General features: G+C 46.1%; 1 protein-coding gene across 1 annotated transcript in view; it reads left to right on the forward strand.

The window, feature by feature from the left end:
- CFAP54 (cilia and flagella associated protein 54) overlaps window positions 1–23,511 on the forward strand; it is a 3,669,934-nt gene that overhangs the window by 314,261 nt on the left and 3,332,162 nt on the right. The window contains exon 4 of the mRNA XM_069629416.1: window positions 11,956–12,127. Coding sequence (XP_069485517.1) covers window positions 11,956–12,127 — 172 coding nt within the window. The remainder of the gene's footprint in view (window positions 1–11,955; window positions 12,128–23,511) is intronic.

The following is a 23,511-nucleotide window of genomic DNA, read 5'->3' on the forward strand; positions in this document are numbered from 1 at the left end:
GCCAGGTGGTTAAGAGCTTTGTAGGTGAGGCAGATAGTTTTTAGGTCTATTTTTTGTTGGATGGAGAGCCATTTGCATGAGATTCTTGTGGCTGAGATATGTTCTCTTCTGGGAATATTAAGGGCGGCACAGAGTGCATTGTTTTGTAGAACTTGCAGTTTATTGACAACCGTTTTATTGGCACCTACATACAGGCTGTTGCAATAATCCAGTTTGGATTGTATAAGTGCTCTGGCTAGAGTAAGGCAATTGTTGGGGGATATCAAAGGTCTGCAGGCTCTGATTAGTTTCCCAGTGTAAGCAGTGGCTGAGGCAGTCATATTAATTTGTTTGGCGAAGTTGGTGTTAGTGTCGAGATAGAAACCTAGAGTTTTTACACTTTTGGCAGTGGGAATGGTGTTGCCGTCAATGATGAAGCAAGAGTAGCTAGGGCTGAGATTCCGGATAGTGTTGGGTGAGCCGACAAGGAGCAGTTCAGTCTTGTCATCGTTCAGGCAGAGGCCATGTGTGGCCATCCATGCCTGAATGATGGAAAAGACTTCACCGATCCTGTTGACGTCCGCGTTATAGTTGCCTGATAAAGTGAGGAGTATCTGGGTGTCATCTGCGTAATTAGTGTAGGTGACACCCAGATGGTCCAGTTTATCGAATAGGGGCTTTGTGAATATATTATACAAAGTGGGTGAAACACAAGATCCTTGTGGGACACCGCAGGTAATGGGAATAGGGTCGGCTGCTGCTATGGGTGAGAAGACTCGCATGATCCTGTTGTCCAGGAAGGATTGGATCCATGTGACCGCCGAGTGGGAGAAGTGTGCTGCCGATGAGAAGTGGTTGCACAAGATTTTGTGGTCAACCAGGTCAAAGGCAGTGGAGAGGTCGAGGAGAAGCAGGATGGCAGCCCTCCCTTTATCTTTGATTTCGTCTATCTGGCTCTTGAGATCAACAAGGGCAGTTTCCGTCCCATGTTGGGGACGAAAGCCAGATTGGCGAGTACCTAGTAATAGGTTAGTTTCAAGGTAATCCTGAATTTGTAAATAGGCCGCTCTGTCAAGAATCTTTAGTAAAAATGGGACAGTGGTAATGGGTCTATAATTTGTGGGTATGTCTGGGTCGAGGGTCTGTTTTTTTAGCAAGGGTAGGACCCAGGATTGTTTCAGATTACTTGGGACCATGTTGTTAGAAAAAGACAAGTTTATGAATTTGGTGATGAAGGGGGAGAGATCCCTGGCAGCATCCTTGATAATCTGTGCGGGGCAACTGTCCCCCTTGCAGTTCGAGGGTTTCAAGGATGCTATAATTTTTTGTACTTCAGGTATGGTAACCTTTTTGAAGGTGAAGCCTGAGCTAGTGGCGGTGAGTGGGGGATGGGTGGGTCTGGAGGTGGGGTCATGAGTGAGCTGTTGCCGTTTGTTTCCAATTTTAGTTTGGAGCCCTGAAATTTTGTTGGCAAGGGCATTCTGGATCCCTGTGCACCAAGGTTTATCCTTTGTGCAGGTATCTTCGGGAGGAGTGGGGTTTTCTAATTCCTTTAAGATGTTAAAGAGCTCTTTTGTACTGGAGCCTGCCTGTGAGATCCTGGAATTAAGAGATTCTTTCTTGGCACGTGTGATCTCATTTTTGTAGAGGGTGGAGATATTGGTAAGGTTGGTTCTGTTGTCTACTGAAGGCACCGATTTCCATAGTGATTCAAGTTTGCTTTTTTCTAGTCGGAGAAGTTTGAGCTCTGGGGTGTACCACGTATTCAGGTGCGCTTTAGGTTTCCCTTTGCGCATTTTTAATGGGGCAATGGTGTCGATAGCTTTAGCCATGGAGTCATTATAGGCGTTGACCAGCGAGTTTAAGTCAGTTGTAATTGGTAGGGCGTTCAGAATGGGGGTCACCAGAGGCATTAAGGCTTCAGCTGTGATGTTGCTCTTTTTCCTAGTTAGGCAGGCCGGAGCAATAATAGGCCTTTTGTGCTCTAGGTTGTTGATATTAATGTCAAAGGGGAGGAAGTGGTGATCCGTCCAGATGAGCTGTACAGGGTCCTTTAGGGTGATGTTGCAGTTGAGGGCGGTTACCCAGTCAACGATTCTGCCTTTCGAGTGGGTGGGTTTGGAGCATAGTTGAAGGAGGCCATGCTCCTCTAATGCCGTGGCTAGGGCAATGGCAGGGGTGTCAAGAGGGTCATTAAACCAGAGATTGAAGTCTCCCAGTGTGATCATTTGTGCTGAAGGTTTGGAGCTTTCGGCTACTAGGGAGGTGATATCTTCCTCAAATGAGCCAGGTGGACCCGGGGGTCTGTAGATTAGGTGCATAGTGATGGTACTCTTCGGGGAGGTTTGTAGTTTAACTGTAAGGTGTTCACATGATTTGAGTAGAGGAGAGGAGCCTAGTCTGATATCAAGTGAGGACTTAAAGATGAGGGCTACACCACCTCCTCGAGCATTGGGTCTGTCTACTCTGAGGATAGTGTAGTTGTCAGGGATGGCTAGGGTAAGGGATGGTCCCGCAGCCTCATGTAACCAAGTTTCTGTCATAGCAAGGAAGTCTAGGTTGTTAGTCAGAATGATGTCGGCGACTTCTATGGAGTGGGCGACTAGTGATCTAACATTTAGAAGAGCTCCTTTTAGTGTATGGAGGGTAGAGTTGATGGGGGTTATAGTGTACTTGTTAGTTTTGTTGGGTAGTTTAGCTGGCGTTTGCTAGTTTTGTAGTGGATTCTAGCACCAAGTCTATTGTTGCGATCGGTAGGGATAAGGGTGGTTGCTTGAGAGACAGTAAGGTCGGTCATCGTGGAGGGGCTGTGATGATGGGTGGGGCAGGGTGCTCTAATGTCGGTAGGGTTCTGCTTGGAACTAACTGCGCTCTTATTGTCTAGGACATCATAATGCTGTGCATGGTCATGGGTAGGATAAGCAAGTTGTGAGACTGGGAGGAAGGCTGGAGTAGTGGGCAGGAATGGTGTGGGGCAGATGATAGGGTAATGTCTTGGGCAGGCGGGTCTAGCTAGTCCATTTTTATGGGTTATGTAGCTGTTACCGTTGCAAAGTATATTGCTTTGCATGACACAGAAGGGGAACATGATCACGGTAAGGCAAAGTAGCATAAAGTGTGTGCTAGGGGCGATGCGCCGTGCAGAGGATTGGCGGATGAAGGACATCGGTGCGACCATAAGGCACAACACAGTAGTGTGGTCTAAATGCGACCATAGGGCATAACACAATAGAGTGGTCTATATGCGACCATAGGGCACAACACAGTAGTGTGGTCTATATGCGACCATAAGGCATAACACAGTAGTGTGGTCTAAATGCGACCATAAGTCATAACACAATAGAGTGGTCTGTATGCAACCATGGGGCACAACACAGTAGTGTGGTCTAAATGCGACCATAAGGCATAACACAGTAGTGTGGTCTAAATGCGACCATAAGGCATAACACAATAGAGTGGTCTGTATGCAACCATGGGGCAAACATAGTAGCATGGTCTAAATGCCACAACAATCAATACAACAAGCAGGTATGGTATGTATGTGTAACGCTCACCTGATTCTCGCAGAGGCGCCGGTCTTGACTGGGCGACTACCGTATCTTCAAAGGTGATGTGTAGCACCCGGTTGGCTCTTTGGGCTGGACCTCTGTGCACTGTATGCCTGACGTGTAGAGTAAGATGTCTGCAGATAGAAAATAAGGGGTTAATGAACTGGGGTTATTGGGGTGTCCCTATCTCTTTCCTCTTCTCCTCTCCTGTAGACCCCCAAAGGTTAACGCTCTCACCTTAGGTAAGTGAATGCCGAGCTCTCCATCTGCCTCGGGGCAGGGTGCTGTAACCAGTTTCTTCACTGGATAGGTAGCGCAGGCCTCTTGACTTCAGAGGACTGCTGTCCGTCGTTTACTGCACGAACAGTAAGTTTCGAGTCATTCAAATGTCTGTAAAGTCTTTAGTAATGATGTCTCTTGTTTTGCAGGGTTCCGGCGATGGCGGATGACGGGCTGAAGTGAGTTGAATATGGAGCCCGTGTGATGAATAGAAGCGCCTGGAAGCACGTAAGTAAGCGCTTGTTGCCTGCTTCACGATGCGCTCTAACTGTCTTTTTATTTTGCAGGTACGAGTTCGGAGCGGCTGCAGGGTGCCGGAATACCCACTGGATTAGATGTGGAAAGGAGTAATGGCACGTGACTATTAAAGTTCCTCAATGTCTTAAACGCACCTTGTTTTGTCTTTCAGATGCGGGATGCAGCGCCGAAGGCCTCCGGAGCGTGCGAAGAGTTGGTAAGCTTTTGTCTTTCAGATGCCGGAATGCAGTGTGAAGACCTCCGGAGCACACAAAGAGTAGGTAAGCCTTTGCCTTTCAGATGCCGGAATGCTAACCTGTTCTTCCTTGTCTTTATAGGTGTTGCTGAAGACTGGATTCAGGATGGTAAGCCTTTGCCTTTCAGATGCCGGAATGCTAACCTGTTCTTTCTTGTCTTTATAAGTGTTGCTGAAGACTGGATTCAGGATGGTAAGCCTTTTTCCTTAGGCCCAGGACCGGATGCAGAAGACACGATGAGCGTTCTGCTGCAGAGGTTGCAGAATAACGCAAAGCAAGATTCATCCACCGGGTGTGGTTTAAATAGCCTCCTGTAGTGCTTCGGTGTCTCCTTCCACAGCCACGCCTAGGTAAGAAAAGAGTTCCTGCTTTCCAGAAGAGTTCCAGTGTTCTGAATCTAGGGAGTGGCTCCAGCCCCACCCAACAGGAAAAGTAGTTCCAAACAGAAGGGGATCAGAGGCTCAACTGGCAGGCAAGTAAGCAGCATGGTCTGCTGCAGGTAAGTCCACCCAAGCATTATGAGCCCGGCGCTTCCAGCGCTGGGACTGGGCATATTTATGAGCCTGGTGCCACTGGCGCCAGGACTGGGTCCAAAAGGTCCCAATTGGGACTGGTTGGCACTCGGAACCTGGGTTATGGATCTGCTTCCAAGGGAGTTGGGAAAACCCTGACCTTTTGGAAGCAGAGATCATGACAGTATGTGACCAGAACTAGAGACCATAGACCCATCTAAGTGGGAATGGCTAAGAGTCCATGCATACAGTAATGTCCCGGTAATTGCATGTACTTACAATGCGTTCTCCATATGCAGGAGGGTTCTGGCAGTGGGTAAGTTGCAAGTTGAGCAGAGGTGGTGGCCACTCCGCGCTCCCATGCGCAGAACAGGCCTTTGTATGGCCTTAGGATTGGCCGGCGATTCCGCCTGCCGGCGGTTCTTCCTGATCAAGTCGAGGTTCAGCCTTGATATCTTGCCGCGATGCGCCCGGCATGGGCGAGTCAGGCACCTTGTATGGACAGGGTCAGGCAGGCCCTGCTCTGATGGCACGCTCCGTGCCTGGGTCCTGGTCTGGATCCTCTGCTGGGCTGGGGGGTTTGGGGGGCTCCTGCCCTCACCCCTCTAGGTGGATGATGGAAGTGGGGGACCTGGGGCGCAGACCAGGCCTTTGTATGGCCTTAGGATTGGCCGGCGATTCCGCCTGCCGGCGGTTCTTCCTGATCAAATCGAGGTTCAGCCTCGATATCGTGCCGCGATGCGCCCGACATGGGCGAGTCAGGCACCTTGTATGGACATGGTCAGGCAGGCCCTGCTCTGATGGAATGCTCCATGCCTGGGTCCTGGTCTGGATCCTCTGCTGGGCTGAGGGGCTAGGGGGGCTCCTGTCCTCACCCCTCTAGGCGGATGATGGAAGAGTTTAAGGCTGAGAGCATCGCTTGGTTGTAGGTGTCTGCTAGGATTGTAGGATCAGAGCAGGAGTATGTGACCTTGTTAAGGGAGGGGAGTAAAAGAGGGAGTAATTTCTCTCTAGTTATGTCCCTTTTGTTTCTAGTAGGGAGGGCCGGAGCCATTGTTGGTAGGGGGCGTGAGACTGCTTCAATCTTAAAGGTAATGATATGGTGGTCTGACCATACGCAAGGTGCATTAGAGTGTACATTGATGTTACAATTGGTATCGGCTAGCCAGTCAAGTGCCCTTCCTTTAATGTGGGTAGGTTCTTGGATGTGCTGAGTAAATCTGAAGTCGGTTAGAGTATTAGCAAGGTCAATGGCGGTAAGGTCGTTGAGGTCACTGAAGCCCAAATTGAGGTCTCCTAGGAGAATGATTTGCGAGTTAGTTTTGAATTTATCTAGTAATAAGGTAGAGATCTCATCCGCAAAGGAGGAGGCTGGGCCGGGAGGTCTGTAAATAAGGTGTATGGTGGTGGTTTGGTTGGGCGTTGGAGGTAGCTTGACTGAGAGTAGTTCTGCTGACTCCAAATTGACATAAGGTACAGCTCTTAAGCCAAGTGAGTTTTTGTAGATGAAGGCAACTCCACCCCCTCTAGATTGAGCAGTGTTACGATCGCAGCGCGTAATACTGTAATCTGGAGTTATGGCTAGAGATAGTGTAGGTCCAGATGCTGCATGTAAACATGTCTCGGATATAGCAATAAAGTCAAGCTTTTGAGTTGTGATAAGGTCAGCAATGTCAAGTGCGTGGGCTGTGATCGATCTGACATTGATAAGTGCGCCTTTGATCTGTGCATCTTTGGCTACTGGGGCTGCAGTTTTAGGGTTGTTGATGGTAATGGGAGTACATATGGCAAGGGGGCTGAGACTAGGTGAGGTGAGTTTGGGCATGGAGCGAGCAAAAGAGTTAGTGTGCTTGGTCACGTGACAGAACCTGGATCCTAATCTCTTATTTCTAAAGTGGAGGGCACAAGGTTGATTTGGTGTGGGTTTCTTCGAAAAGTGTTCTAGCCAGAGAGTAGGGTCATTGAGGTACTGGTTAGTGGAGGCATCGTTACGATTGTACTCATTAGCCACTAGCAGGTGGCAACCCATGGTGTGGCAGGGTGGACGCAGTAGCTGATAGTGAACAGGTTATGTAAGTATCCCAATGAGTGAAGGAGAGCAAGAAAGGTGGACTGGTGGTGCGTAAGTGAGCAGCCTGGCCGAGATGGACAGAAGTGAGAGCAGTATATGGTCATAGGTTAATAAGATGCGTGAAAGCATGATAGGCCGAGGACGTGGTGTATTAAGTGCAACTGGAGAACCAGAGGACAGAGCATACATCTAGGTCCACAACTTAGTGGTACTAAAGCTAAAACAGGTGCTGAACAACCATATAAACTTATTAGGTATCAGTAGTGTCCAAAAGCGAGCTGAGGTATAGTGGGGCACTCTAGCCAAAATACAATCCGGCACAAGCTAGTAGAAATTACTAGGTGGGCTAAGACAGTGGAATCGGGGCGGTTAGGCCACTAGGGCAATCAATAGCTTTGCCGTGGTAGTCATAGGCTCCAGAATAATGTTACAAATAAGCTACAGCAAGGCAGAGGTGACAGTGCAGATGACACCGCAGTGACAGGCACCAAGGATACAAAGTCAAGGCTAAATACAGAGTCAATGCTAAATGCAATAACAAGCACATAAAGGCTAATACTGAGACAATGCTGAATGCAGCATCAAGGGACCTGGGTCTAAATACAGTAACAGTATCAAAATATGCTATTTTCAACTGACCAGTATGTGTGTCGGCACAGTCTAGTTGCCCAACCAGGGAAGGACTGATAGCAGGATGCTGAGGTAAGGACAATCTGCTTTCATGAGTCTCATGCTCTGTTCTTGGTCTTCACACCTTCACAACGCCCTTCCGATGACCCTTCTAAGCATATGCTGTACAATAACCTCCACGGAAGCAAACCTGAAGCACTGTGAGGTGACAGTTGGTGATGCACCATTGGGGTTTGGGGGAGCTCCATAGGTGTGGGGTGGGATGCTCCCACATACTGTCCCCATTACAAAGCTCTGAACGTGAAGCTTTTCTTCCAGTACAACCTGTGGTGAACCTCCCCAAGCAGTTGTGAAGCGGGGAGAGCAAGGGCTAAGTATCTGAATCAGCATGACTGTATTGTCCTATGTTGTACATTACCCAAGTATGTGATGCAACTTCCCAAGGGATGTCCCAGACCATTTAATAGCTCAATAGTATGAATTGTTCTGCTTTCCTACATTTCACTTTCTATATCTTCCCTGTATTTTCCTAGTTTAAATACCTCATTGTATATTGTAAGAGCTTCGAAGAAGTAAGCTGACAGAAAGGTGGCATGGTTTTGGTTATAGACTTTTATTAGTGTTTAAAAAAGGGTCTTCACTATCCCTATCTTCTAAGAGGGGTTTCCCTGCCTCAAAACTAATAAAGGATTCATCAGAATGTCCTTCAAATTAATCCCCACCATCCTGTATCACAACCTACTTCAGCTCCTCACACTACAACTAAAGGAAAAAATAACAACGTAATATAGAGTTGCGCTATATGCGGATGATGTCCTTGTTACCACGACTAACCCGGGAACGTCACTGGGCCCTCTGTGGGAGGAGATTGAGGAGTTTGGGGTGATATCAGGGTTTAGGGTTAATCTGGATAAATCGGTTGGCATGCCTATTAATCTCACGAAAAAGCTGAGGGTGGCTCTCTCCCAAGCACTTCAGATCTCCTAAACCGGCTCCGGGATTGTGCATTTAGGGATTGTAATCCCCAAGGACACCTCCCGTATCTATCAAAGTAATTTCCCACAACTATTTACAGAGTTTAAACGCGAGCTAGAACATTGGAAGACTCGAGAAACTTCCCTATTCGGGCGGATAGCTGCTGTGAAAATGAACCTAGTGCACCGGTTACTTTATCAATATGCAGCACTCCAGGTGCAGATCCCGAACACTGAGCTAACAGCCCTGCAAAGAAGCATACAGAAGTTCATATGGGGGCAGGGGGAACCCAGAATAGCAAAGACAATTATGCTCCAGGGGAGGGCTCTGGGGGGGGACTGGGAGTCCCGGATGTGGAAAGATACGCGCAAGCAGCTCAGCTACCCTACGCGCACACGTGGGTTCAGGCATCAGACCAGCCGCTCTGGAGACAAATAGGAGGCTTGGTCCCCGGTTCCACTGAAAGACCTCCCTCACATTCCAACACTGAAATACCAAGCAGGTAGGGGTCTCCTCATGGTGACGGTAAACACCGTGCAAAACTGGAAGGCTGCCACGTGGAAATGGGGCTGCCATGGCATCTTGGGGCTACTGACACCCTTCTGGAGCAACTCAGTTTTCTCCAGGGATACCCCTGCATGGCTTTGCAGCATGGAAAGATGGTGGCCTGCAAAGACTTATTAGAGGAAGGCTCACCACGACTTGCAAAGAAAAATTCAAGGTGACAGAAGCGGAAAGATTCCATTACGCACAGCTGCGTCATTGGGTCTCACAGAGGGAAGTGGGGCAAAAGGGGGCAAGAGACCTCACGGCACTGGAAAGCACACGCTTAATGGCAACCTCGGGGGGGAGAATATCCAGGCTCTACCAACTCTTAGATAAAACAGATCCCACCAAAAAAGAAAAATATATGCTCGATTGGGAAAGGGACCTGGGTAGAGACATAGACATAGAAGAATGGAGTAAGTTATGGACCAGGCTGCACAAAAGCCTGCAATGTATATTGAATAGGAAAGGGGTATATAAGTTTTGTTATAGGTACCATGTTACCCCGGACCAACTAAATAAATCCAACGCGGAGATCCCCCCCAAACTGCTGGAGAGGCTGTGCAACAAGAGGCACCCTGTTTCACCTAATGTGGACATGCCCAAAGGCAGCAAGGTATTGGGAAGAGGTGTTGAACCACATTAAAGCAATTACCGGGCTTACGATCCCATGGGATCAGGGAATTATACTCCATCGCGAATACGGGGGTGGGGGAATTCCCACTCTCAGGGCCGAACGCGCACCTGTGCACACCACCTACTGGCTGCGAAAATTGCAATGGCCCGATTATGGAAGAACGCAGAGGGCCCCTCAATTCCACTATGGTGGTCGAAGTGCAGGGAAATAGTGGTGGCTGAAAAGGTAACATCGATCCGCGCTGGGAATTTGAATATGTTTATGAAAACTTGGGCACCCTTCATGAACAATTTCGAAAAATATTCAGGACTTACCAGAAGACCCCCACTAACACGCTGGCTTCAGGGGGAGCCTACCTAGAACAATTTATGAAGGGCGCTATATTTTCCATCATACATGCTGAAGACTGCTTCATATGCTCCCCTACCCCTTCTTCCCCCTGTAATAGTAGAAAAGATATTGTTTGCTTTTGCTTGATGTCCAATGTGTGGTCCTTTGAAATGTTCTGTTGATGTCATAAAATGATGCTAGTAAAATCCCTAATAAAATGTTTGTTGAAAAAAAAAAGTTTCCTTCTTCAGGAGAAAGGCTCCCTTCTCCTGCTTCTCGGATAGTGTACAAAAGAATGTTCTCTTACAACCAAAATGACAGGGAGAATGGTTCCCTTGCCCAGGCGTATTTAACATAACTACTGGTTTGGTACCATGAGAATGACTTCTTTCTCCTGGATTTGCTTGATTAATCTCACAACAAGGATGGTAGGAATGCCTCCCTTCCTTTGGTGTCTTTATCACCACTCCTAGTTCAGTACCTGGAGAATGACTCCCTTTTCCTAGTATTGTTGGCCCAGTTCTTTCTCAGCTCTTTCAGCTTGATGTACACTTTGCAACTCTGGTTTGTTGTTAGCAAAGTCCCAAATCTTGTTGGGGTCCCTGACCCTTTTCTGGTGGTCAGTGGTTCTCCCTTTCCCACTGTGACGAGGAAGATTTCCTTTTATGCTCTATGTCTGCTTTCGCATCCCAGACCCTTCTCTGGTTATACCAAGTAGCAGGCTTCCCACTACTGAGGCGAGCGAGAGCTTCATGCACCAACCTCCCTTCTACCCTCACGTCTCCTCTGGGTCTCCCGTACCTCCTGTTACCATGTGTGGGATTGTGATACATCACCGGAACTTCCGGAAGGTCTTCCCTCCGCCTCGGCTGGTTCACTGCCGTTGCTCTGTCGTCCACACAGCACTTCTCTCATCTGTTCCGCCACTTTGCTCTCTTGCTTGGTCTTCCACCCGGGTTCGCTCCAGCAGAACATTTGGAGCTCTCCCACAGCACTTCACTGGCATCCTCTGGCCTCCTGTCATTCGGCAGCACCTGGATCTCGCTTACTGGTACGCCTCCACACCTGCTGCCAGACCCGGTAGGGTTTGACACCACCGGGCTTGACAAATTTGATAGTCCTTGGTTCCTTTTTATTCATTGTATCCAGTTCCTCCCATGTGGATTGTCCTTCATCTCTGTTAACAACTTAATCCTTATGCCTCCTTGGTGCCACCTCGTACTAGTACTAGCACAGTCAATGACCTTCATATCTCCTGCACTCTTCCTCGTCCTAGTACTTTTGGTTGTTGGGGAGTGACAACATACAATGGGCTGTAGCCCTGGTGATTGTCCTTGTCCCCAGAGGAAGAGTCCCTCCCTATGCGGTCCTCCTGCATTACACCACCCCTAGGGGGACTATTGGGTAGCGGCTGCACCCCTAGGCTTATGGGAAAGGGCTCCCTCTTCGGTCGTAGTGACGAGACCTTGTGAATCTTCACACTATGCTCTCCATCTTGTCCTTGCACACTGATGAATATGCATTCTATTCAAATGCGATCTATCCATCTTTAAACTTTCGGTATGTACTGACCAGTGGTCGAAGTGGGCATGAGTGGTTGGGAGCAGTGCTCCTCTACTTATTTTTTTAAAGTGTTACTGTTCCCATACTTTTATTTTAAAAATAAACCGTTCCGTAATTGTTTACTTTTGAATTAAGTGTAGGAAGAAGTTTAAACTTTCCCTTTAGTGTAATCTTGTATACATATTAAGGTCACAATTAAATTAAATTGATGCAGCTACTGAAAGTTTGAGAGTAAGATGTTTTGAATTGAGCCCTTTATGTAGGTGTTACTTGTTCACTTCTAGATGTTGTTGCAGCCTAATGCTATGTTGGTGTGTTGCTGTAAACATTATTTGATTGAAAGTATTTCTATAAATTGCAGTAATCTCTTTACACTTTCTTTTTTCTTCAGTTGCGTGCATTACAAGGAAGAAGCATGTGCATATATGAGATTGTGCGAGCCAATGATTCAAATCTTCACAATGAAGAATCTTTGAAGAAGTGCTTAAGTGTATTATCCTTTGTGCGACTTAATATGCAAGTGGTTTTACCTTATGAGCCCCTCTGCTGGCTTATATACAATGGTAAGATTGGTCATCTGTTTTATTATCCTTTTGTATTGTATGATTATCTAATTAAGGCTATTTATGTCTTTTTTTGGCACATACAAATGTCCATCTATGAACTTCTTGGTGGCTAGTGAATGTTTTAATTGGAGGGCTGTCAATGATTTTCACAAGCATGCAGGCGTGAACAAGCATAATGAGGGAGCTTGAACCAACCGAGGGGGGGAGGAGAAGGGGTGCGGTTCTCCCCTTGAGAACATTTTCAAAATAATGGGTTAAAATGATGCATTTTACAGTACACTTTCTGTGAACAATTGGGTAAAGAGCTACACAGTTTGCAATCGGTTTTGTAGGGTTACTCATGAAAAAATTCCATAAGTGCAAGTCACAAGCACACCACAGTAGCCTTTTCCAATGTATTTTCTTGATGCCTTTTCACACAATATACACCAGTATAAAAAACATTTTCATGCTGGCTGTGCCAATACATGTCCATGCTAGCTGCACCAATATTAGCCATATAAGATCATGTTTGCTTTATGGATAATGCCAGTATGTAAACTACAAGAAAACATGTCCAAGCTGGCTCTCCCAATATATTCTAGTCTCCCCATGCAAACACATACTCCTGGTGGATTTGCCAGTAAAAATGCCATGCTACAATAAGAAAACCTGCTGAATGCATAGACCTTGATACGCACACACCAGAGTAAATACAACCCACTGGGGAAATAGGCCAAGAGCTCGTTTTGCAAGGATAGCAAGGTTTTTACCTGTACAAAATACAGATATCAGCAAAGAACTCTGCTGCTCGAGAACACACTGGTCTTGCATCAGAAAACATGGGTTTATAAGCAAAAAACACATCAAAGCTATATGAGACATTTTGGTGCTCCCGATTGGAGACACCCTACACATGGGCTTGCTCCATAGGGGATGCCAAGCACTAATTGGCTTGTTCTTCTCCGTTGATCTGGCTCCATGTGGGTTAGCTGGGCTCATTGTTGCGGTGAAGGCCAGGGCATTCAAAAAACACACTGTTTCTTCTCTAAAATAAACAATTACGACATACTTTTCATTCATCATGGCAGGCACCTGGGCGGTACAGGAAAGGGTTGTCTGGGTGAGGGGAGGATGAGATACAGTAATGTTGACCCATACATGGCTCCATTGATCCCACAGTCCCGCACCTAATGTCTCCCCCTTGGGGATTGATCTTTGATTTACCCTTCTCTGCATCTCATGTTTTTGGACGGATGTTGTTACTAATACGGTCCTGTGGGCTTTGGATCTTTGGTGGGTGCTTTATGGAGGTTAGGACCTGGGAGTCGGGTGCTTATCCGAGAGCCCGGGAGTGGGGGCCAGGTTAGTGATGTGCATCTGGCACCAGGCTGGCTGGCTGGCTGGGGGTTGGATGCTCGATGGCAGTTTAGTGGAGATGAATAGACACATCCTGGGGCTTGGTAATGCTGGGGACATTCCTCAAGGTGATCTTGGGGATTCGCAACACTGCGGGGGACAGGAGGGAAGTGGACTACCGTAGGAACAAGGCTCAAGTGGAGTCAGCCGGCTGTGTGGAAATTGGGTTTTGGGAGTCAGGAACACGGACAGTGCAGGCCTGCAAGCTACATCTAGTAGGCCTAATACAAAATGGAGTCCGGGGCTATGGGTTTTGTAGTGCTGCGTATCTACTTCTAGGTGCTACTGAGTCTCTATATGTTGTGTAATAGTACAGATCATTCCCTCGTTATGTGTTTTATTGCTTCGTATGGGTTTTGCCTTATGTGGAAGTGCCTACAGGATGGTGGGATTGGCTCATTTCCATCCCAACAATGCCAAGACTGTCAGACAATGTGGGTCCATGCAGCCACTTACCATGTTGGATTTACCCTTGATGCCCATTAAAAATACCATGCCACAGTAAAAAGAAAATATAGCCGGACAGGCTGCACTTAAGTAGGCTTGTCCAGCCACATAATAACACTTGTCGTTTTTACTTTACCACTAATGCCCAGTAGAAAATGCCATGTCATGTGAAAAAAAAGAAAAGAGACTGGCTGACAAATCGGCCCCGCTGGGTCCTGCACAAACAGCAGCATGCACAGATTCATTCACTTACTCGTACATACAACAATTGCTTGCTCATTCGCACACACATAAACCATACACCATATAGTTTATACAGAAACGCAGGCATCTACACATCATACTTTTTTTTTGCCTTTATGTCTGGACTCCAGTCCTCAGGCCGACTCCCGTGCAGCAAGAACCCATTAAGCACATTCAGAACTGCAGCTCTCAGCTTCTCTCCAGCGGGCAGTATAAGGCAGGGGGAAGTAAAATTCCCTTAGTCTTGCACAGGTCCAATAAACGAGCACACGCTAAGGAATAGAAACTGTCAAAAGGCAAAAGTGTTTCCCTTGACAGTCAAAGCCAGCCCAGAAGAACTCCCTCAGCTGCAAACTGCAGCTGCAGGGGAAGGAAAGGCTTTGGGGATCCAGACATAGATCCCCCACTACAACTGAGGCAATACCAACTAAAGCCCTTGGGGCAGAAGCCAAAATGATCCTGGACTTGGCGTTTGCCCAAATGAATCATCCCTTACTTGCAGAACATTTCCCTTAGGTACTACCCAAGCAGAGAGGTAGAGAGAAAGGGGGGCATTTTTCCATAAAAACTGGGCTACTATATAGAGGAGATATTGGTCCTCATGGTACTCAGAGATCTCAAATTGTGGTCACCAAAAGCCACATAAGAATGGTATTGGAGATCGCTCACTCCCATTTAACAGGCAGTCACTTAGGAACAGCTAATACACAAGCACAAATAATACGCTGTTTTTCCTGGCATGGGATATATGCCGATGTGAAAAAAGTTATGCTTACTTGCGCCCCACTAAGACTCATTTTCAGGTGCCCCCTTCAGCTCCATTCAACCTTTACCAATCATTGATATGCCCTTTTCACGTATAGGGATGGCCGGAGTTGGGCTTCTTAAACGATAAAAATGAGGGAATTGATATATATTGGCAATTGTGGATTATGCAACTCATTATCCTGAAGCATTCCCATTATGCAATAATATGACCGAACACATTCTCAAACACTTGATCCCATATTTTTCACATATTAGGCTCCTGAAGGAGATCTCGATGGACCAGGGACTACCTTCACGAGTAGACTAATGTTAGAAGTGAAAGAAATTGTGGATTTAAAGGCATGGTCTAGTAAAAATTTTTATTGTCCCTACGGGTCGGCCCTCTTTTTTTAAGCCTAAGTGGCTCGATTTTAGAAAACTTTCCTATGGACCTTACCCGAGTTTTCGTCCATTAAACGCACACGAAAACAAGCACCAGGGAGCCGCCATTTTCTGATAATCCTATCTTTTCCCGATCGCCCTGGCTTACCTGCTTTTGCGGCACTAAATCAATTCTCCCGCCCCTGAGCCTGACATTATCAAAACATTCATATTCCCCGCCTCTCCCCGTGACGTTACTGTGCTGCGTAGGCAAACGCGCCCAGTCGTCTTCTGCGCGACTCCACACAGAACCCGGAAACCAACACAGATCAACTCACAATACAACGCGCCACAATTCGGAATATGACACTGTACTTTAAAATGAAACAGCAATATGGTACATTTGGTAAAGTACATTTATTTGACATTAAATGTTTAGAGAATATTCAGCAATTGCCATATGAACTCCGGAAGCCATTTATTTTCTTTTATCTGTATCCGCAATAACTGTTTCGTTTCATCTTGAGTCACGCGCTGTTCCTTTATGGTACACAGGGTGTTCATTTTCGTAAAAAGAATCACTTTGGATGCACGGTGAACCGCAAGGCTGTTCCATCAACTAGGCACTAGTCCAGCCTAAAGGTTGTTATGTTGCTTCTAGCCACTAGTACAGCGTAAGGGCATGTGGGCCCTTGGCGATCGTCCCATAATATGGTGATCATGCTCCAGTTGTTTACACGAAGCTGCAGGTGTCTGCTGAAGAATCCATCCGGCGGTGTCTCAAACAGATGGCAGTGGCAGAATGGGATCAAATACCTGTTATGAAAACAAAAAAATGATAATTAGTTTCGCTAGCCGAACTTCATTAATATTACTCATTTTATTTATTACGGCAGATCAGAAACTATTTGCTTGCAAGGATAGTTCAATGGAGTATGTTCGTCTCTAAAATCAATGCGAAAAGTAACGAGATAAATCGAGGCCAACACACAATGATAAACGACAGTTAGTCTACATGCGTGAGGAATGATATCATATATGATATGGCATTTGTAACGCGCCTATACTCAAGTGTTTCTAGGCGTGACGAGGCAGGTGGGGAACAAGGGCAGACAGACAACGATCCTACTAGGCCAGGTGTCTTTCTGATCGCGCATGGGGAAGGGAACTGGCTGCTCTCCCAAATGCCACGGCCCGCTTGGCTGGCGCGTTCCAAGTGCCCCAATTTTGTCCCCGTTCTCTGCGAGCTTTGCAGCCCAAATTGAGACATTTAATTTTTGGCGGAAGGTCAGGGAAAGTATAAAGTACCACAGGAGTTGAGTTAAAAGTGAGATTTATTGTTTGTTTGTTTTGTTTGTTTTATTATTTGCAATACGCAAGCCTCCCCTCCGTTAACAGTGCGCAGCATTTACATTTACATGAGATGAGACATGAGAAAAATATATACATACACATATGTGAGGTGAATAGAGAGAATTCAAAGATGACACCCAGCTTGTTCGCCACCCATGATGGTGAAGGTAGGGGTTAGGTTTACAGGTACACTGTACAATAACATTTATTTACAAAAAGACAATCGTATTGCAATTATTTAAACCGGGATTTGTACTTCACAATCAGCTGTGTTTCGGGTGGGCATGGCACAGTCGCAATGTTCGGTGGCAATGGATCACTGCTCTGCACAGAAACATCCAAAATTCCATATCTGTGCTTCTCTAACACAGCAACAATAAGGCCTTTCACAAAGTTGAACTGCATTTCATCATAGACTGGTTTGATCACCCATTGCTTACTTCGTTTTGAAAACACCTTAGTGTAGCGAGGCATCCTTACTTTACCCCTAATCCTAGATTGTTCACGTCCGACATTGCTGTTATGGGCCAAGACCGCTAGTAGAGTGCGATGTTTCATGCCCTGAAAGCTAAAATGCAAGCGCTTTGGCCTGTAATTTAGGCACATATTGTGGAACACCTCCAAATCTCCTGTGTGACAGAATTCTGTCAGTCCTCTCAAATCTCTTGATAGAGTTTTGTCGAAAACAATCTTCTCAATGGCTTTGTGTGTCGGTGAAGATGGAATCAACCACTTCTTCTTCCGTGCCTCCTCTGGGGACAAAGGGCCATGTTCACATTGGTGGAAATGTTCATTTGCTGTCCAGCGGTGAACGTTGGTACAGTGGTGCATCAGTGACCGCCATTTTTCAAGTAGTATTTCCACTGACCCCTCGCAAGTTTTTGAGCTCCACCAAAGATGGTTGGTGAAAGAGTGTGACCACTGCAAAATACTTTCAAAACCTTTTTTTTCCCTGCAGCCGAGATTTTCTTATTGATTGATTTAGCAAGATGCCATACGTCAAATTGATGTTTAATATGTGGGAACTGCTCTCTCATTGTCTTGCCAATTGAAACGTGTCTATCCGTGGCTATGAGGTCGATGTGCATTCCCCTCGATTGTAGATATTCCACTGATTTTATAAAACCTAGTTTCTCCATGGCCACTGAGGATGTACATTGTGTTACCTGCACGACCACCAAACTCACAATTTTCTTACTATCCATGTCCTGAAAGTGGTAGGTGCAGTACTTGGCAGAAAATCCAGGGCTGTCGCACTGTCCATCGCCGGCTAGCCTGAATCGTTTGCCTTCAAATGTACTTGCTAGAGACAATAGTTCAATTTTCCAAGCATCACTAATGGCCGGAAACAGATAATCACGTTGGTATATGCAGTACAGCGCTTTAGAAATGAAATGGAGTCCCACAAACTGAAAGAAAGCCTCTAACTTTCTAAAACTGGAGCCACTAAAAAGTGATGCAGCTGCACACAGTAGATTGCCTGCTGGCAGTTTCCCCAGCATCGGTTGTGCAGACCATGAGAACCTATGATTTAATCTACAGGCGGCATTTATTTGACGAGTCACATTAATCAATGGCTTCCCACATACTTTCCCTCTAATGGAATGCACACATTTCAGCATACTCATAATTTCCATCAAACAACTGTCGAATACAATGTATTTGCTCTCTTTCATTAGACTGTCATCCTGCGTCAACGTTGTTTCGGCCTGTGACGTTGTGGAGATTTCAACACATTGAAAAGTAATATCGCTGATATCAAGTTCTGATGCGTCTATGGATGCTGCGGCTGGTTCATTCTCTGTCATTTCAACATCTATTACTTCAACATTGATGGGAGAACACAACAATGTCGACAGGTTTTTTGGTGGCAAATTTTTGGCGGGTGTAGATTGTGTAAATTGATCTGCAACTACTTCAGAGCTATCTTCAATACATTCAATAACATCTTGTGGTGGTGCGGTCGCACTGTAGCTATAGTCCAATGCAACTTTGCTGTAGTCTCCAAACACAGTTAATTCATGTTCTGGCCATTGGACATGAGCATCTCGAGCCTGAACACGCCTCGCCTCAATTAATAGTTCCGCCATAGTGCACACGGTCTGGCAAGCCACATCTCTCATTCGCTTCACTGTCTGCGTGTGTATAGTTCTGACACCCACGGGTAACTGGAGGAGAGATTGGAAAAGGGATGTTCAGTTTAAACACAAGATGGAGTGTAGTAGAATTGACTGGAAAAAAACATAAAATAGTCCCCAGCACAAACATTTTTTTAAAGTTATGAACTGTTTGTAACTAACCTTTTTTTGTTTTTTTTTCTTTGCAACTTTTTTCAACATCTGCATGCTGTAGCTCTGATTCGTTTCCGCATGTCCTCCCTTCCTCTTGCGCTGCAACGACTATCTTTTCTGTATCCGCATAGACAGCACGGAATGAGGCTCCATCGTCTCCCTGAAACATAGTACTTTCATTACTATGTATCAAAATATTGTTAGCATAAAACACACGTGAGGACAAACACACAGGTACATCTCAATAGCCAAACACGACTTAAACATTGTGTGCAACAATCAAACGACAAGTATTCGACCTGTGATGATCTATTTCGATGGAACTGTCAGTATCCATACCTCTGGCTCTCCATGGACTGCCATGAATGGTTGTATTGGAGAGGAGGCATCCACATCTCCCTGAAACACAGTACTTGCATTAGTATGCTTTTCAATATTGGAAACACAACACACACTTGGGGTCGACGGCACAGGTACATATAAAGAGATGACCACAAATGATGCATTGTCCAAAAGAATCAAGGAAAATCCGAATATGATCACATTTCATCGACTTATTTCAACTATTCCTTTACATCTGCATCATCTAAATGAGATGTTGTGATTGTGGTGGAAGCTCCGTCGTCTCCCTGAAACACAGTACTTGGATTAGTATGGTTTTCAATATTGGAAACATAACACACACTTGGGGTCGAACGAACAGGTACATATAAAGAGATAACCGCAAATGATGCATTGTCTAAAAGAATCAAGGAAAATCTAAATATGATCACATTTCATCGACTTTTCAACGAATTATTTACATCTGCATCATCTAAATTGGATGTTGTGATTGTAGTGGAAGCTTCGTCGTCACCCTGAAACACAGCACTTGCGTTAATAGGGAAGAAAGTATAGCAAATGGAATCACCTTATATGATCACGCATGATGGAGCTGTCATTATCCATACCTCGTGCTGCTGAAGAATATCTATGGATGTTGCAAATGTAGTGCGCACTTGCGAAAGCTGTTGCGCCGCTTCGTATACGCATGGTCCTGCTTCCACTTCCCCTGGAATTACTTGAATGTCAGGCTCTGCATCAAGTGCAGGGGTTGACGCTCCATCAACTGCCTGAAGCATAGTACTTGCATTAGTGAAGATTACAATAGTGAAAACATAACACACACCTGGGGTCGACCGCACAGGTACATATCAACGGCTAACCACAAATGAAACATTGTGTAGAACAATCAAACGACAAGAATTCCAGCTCTGATGATGACGCTCGATGGAGCTGTCAGTATCAATACCTCCTGCTGTTGAAGAACATCTAGAAATGTTGTAGATGTGGCGGACGCTTCAGCATCTCCCTGAAAGACAGTACTTGCATCAGTATGGATAACACTAATTATAACCAAAAACAAACACCAGTGGACGATAACTAAGGTGTATATCAATTGGAAAGCACTAACGAAACATTCGGTAAAATGATTACACGATAAAATAAAAATATTACTTGACATGCATAAAACAGGTCTGTAGCGGATTAGCCTAGTAAGATTACCTGATACGCGCTAGAAGTGGTTGATAACTGCGACCACGTCAAGGATGTAGAATGTTCTTGCTTCAGATTCAAGGGATAGTCAAGAAGTTGTAAAGATAAATTAATGATGGATAATGAAATGTCAATATTAAAAATAGCCATGTAAGGCGACAGAATACTTGTAAAATGCTCAATACAGCACAGTTCCCTGTTCCCATATATATACATTGCGTTTGTGGGTTATGAAATCGAAAAAGAATATATTGGTAAATGTCATTATTCAAAAAACTATACAATCATATCAATATTGAAATTATTACAAGGGATAGAACACCTACAATATCAATTAATCCGTTCGGATACCTACACACTACCGCAAGGCCTAAAGCTAAATCCGGACACTTGACTCACCGGTGGCGGAATGTGGACGAATAGAGTGGGAATAGCGTTTTCGAGCAATTTCCGTGTCGTTCGCCGTTTATTCTTCTTTGTTACCCAAGATGTTGTGTACATGTCCAAGGAAAAGTGCCGGCTGCAGATGCGGTATCGATCACCCCTCTTGTCCTGTAAGACTTGTTGGACTCTACTTTCCAGCTCATCCAGTGGATATCCGCAATGTCTGACCCATTCTCTTATTCGATCAACAGTTTTCGGGAATACATGCATTGTAGTGCCTTCAGATTTCGCATGGGTCTTCGAAGGTTAACCGCTAATCGAACAGGCAGGCATTGTTGATAAATCTGAAAAGTAAATATCGACATTATTATACAATCTTCAAGAATAAAGATTTGATACAAAAGTAAATGAATCATACAATGATCAATGCAAGGTTTGTTTTGGTCACAGGAACTATACCAGTTCATTATGTGCGGCTTAGTGTTTGCATAAATTGCAGAAATGTATTAATGATGTGACTAAAAACTGAACATGTGACTCATCCCTTGGATGTTCTGTATTGCACGAGAAGGAAACATGCTTACATCATAGACTGGACCCCCGAAGGATGCAATTCGATGACAATTGACACAGATGAAAATAAGTAGATCTATTGTTAGCATAGCAATGGAAATTCAAGTCAATAGCAATGAGACCAATGAACATAGCACTATTGGGTACTCTACTCGCAAATAGATAGAAATTTAAAAATCTGCGAAATATGACCAGGATACATGGCCTTACCTTGACCAACAAACAGTTGGATTCAGCAAGCAGAGCAGTATGTTGCGGGAGAATAGGTGGATGGCCACAGGTAGCGCACTGATGGGTATGCTCGAAACGGTCGCAGAAGTTCACGGATAGCACGACGACGAGCAGATTAGCATAGATCTCAGTGGTTCCCAGGTAGCACGTTCAGGAGTTGACTTGCAAAGCACAAAGATGTTCTCATGAGACATATCGAGTGGTTTTTAAAGTATTAGAAACTGGGGTATGTTTGTGAATGAATGACGTATGTATGTCGTGGTATTAGGGGGGCGGCCTGCTTCAAGGGGAGGCCTGCCTGGAGACACTGAGGAGACCATGTGAACAATGGCCCTTTGACGTGGGACACCTTTTGAAGTGTACATGTAGTTTGGCACCATGGCCTTTCGCGCCCCTGACAGCCCCCCATGCCAGCGCGCATCCACCGGCGTGAACCGCCTTTATATCAATATATAGTATATCGCCTTTTTCTGATGTTTGTTAATCTGCTTAGAATCACATGCTGTGCATAGGTCGGACATCCAGTGGTCACTGCGGAGTATTGCATTTTGTTTTTCGTAGTCGAAAAGGGGACGTCGACAAGGCGTGTCTGTAACACTATCCCTATAGTGACGTGCGTTGTACCCACAATCCCTCACGCGTCGAGGTCCCTCAGATTGTTTTTTTCCGCCCAGCTTATGGTCGCCTTACGCGGAGCTCCTAGAGAGACATTGCTAAACAATTACTACGGACCTCGGTCCTTAATATATACTTATTGTTAAAGATCCCTCCCCTCGACGTTAGCTGTGAAGCTGTTTCTCTGCCGAGCAAGTTTTCGACGGAGGAGAAGAGACGGAGGAGATCCTTCGGCGCTGCCGAACACGTGGCCAGGCCTCGCCGGCCAACATACAGTAGGGAGAGTGGGGGTTTCGAACTTTTACCTTCTCGTCGAGAATGTCTTTCTTTCTCCCCTATCTTTCCCTCGGGGTTGTTATCACCAGTTTTTATTGCCTCAGCTATGGAGAGGACACCTTTTAAGTTTTGCCCACGCTGTAGGGGCAAATACACTTGGAAGGACAAACACAAGCTCTGTAATCATTGCTTGCCCCTCGATCATAAAGAGGACAGCTGCGCGGCCTGTAAGCTCTTGAAACCAAGAACTCTTAAAGAACGGAAAGTTAAGAGGTGGGCGGACTACGCGATGTCGAAGTCAGTTTCCTCCCCCGCCGCCGCTGTTACAGAAAGTGACGAGGAGGGTGATAACTCGACGTCCGTTACGGAAGTCATTAACCCCCAGAAGGAGCGCTCGCGCTCCTCGACGTCCGTCCCCGGCCCCGACGGGCTCGGCTCACGCCCTGCTTATGGGGATGAACACCCCGGCGACAAGGACGCACACAGACCCCATAGGCCTAAGCACACAACCCAGGGCTCTTCTTCGTCCAGGACGAAGGATCCACCAGCGCCGAAGGGGACGCAGGGCACTCCGGCGTCGACCTCAGACCGCAAGGGTCTCAAGCCCCACCCGCAAACGCAGCCGCGACCAGCGATTGGGCTTTTATCTAAGACGGGCGCTACCCCAAAAACATCCGACGTAACGCTCCATAGAGCGGCCGTCGAAAAACAACGCGCAACGCAGGCAACGCCGACTCCAGAACCCTCGACTGACGAGAGTCTGGCGAGAATTGTTTCCGAGGACAAACGTAAGCGGACGACGAAACAGACGTTGAATACCGCACCCAAGGATATAGAAACGCCGAAAAAGCACAAGAGTAGCCAGGAACTGCCCCATCCATCTAAAGGCACTTCTGAACTACCGGA

This window comes from Ambystoma mexicanum, chromosome 12, assembly GCF_040938575.1.
Source record: "Ambystoma mexicanum isolate Mex_15411 chromosome 12, UKY_AmexF1_1, whole genome shotgun sequence".
Lineage (NCBI taxonomy): Eukaryota > Metazoa > Chordata > Amphibia > Caudata > Ambystomatidae > Ambystoma > Ambystoma mexicanum.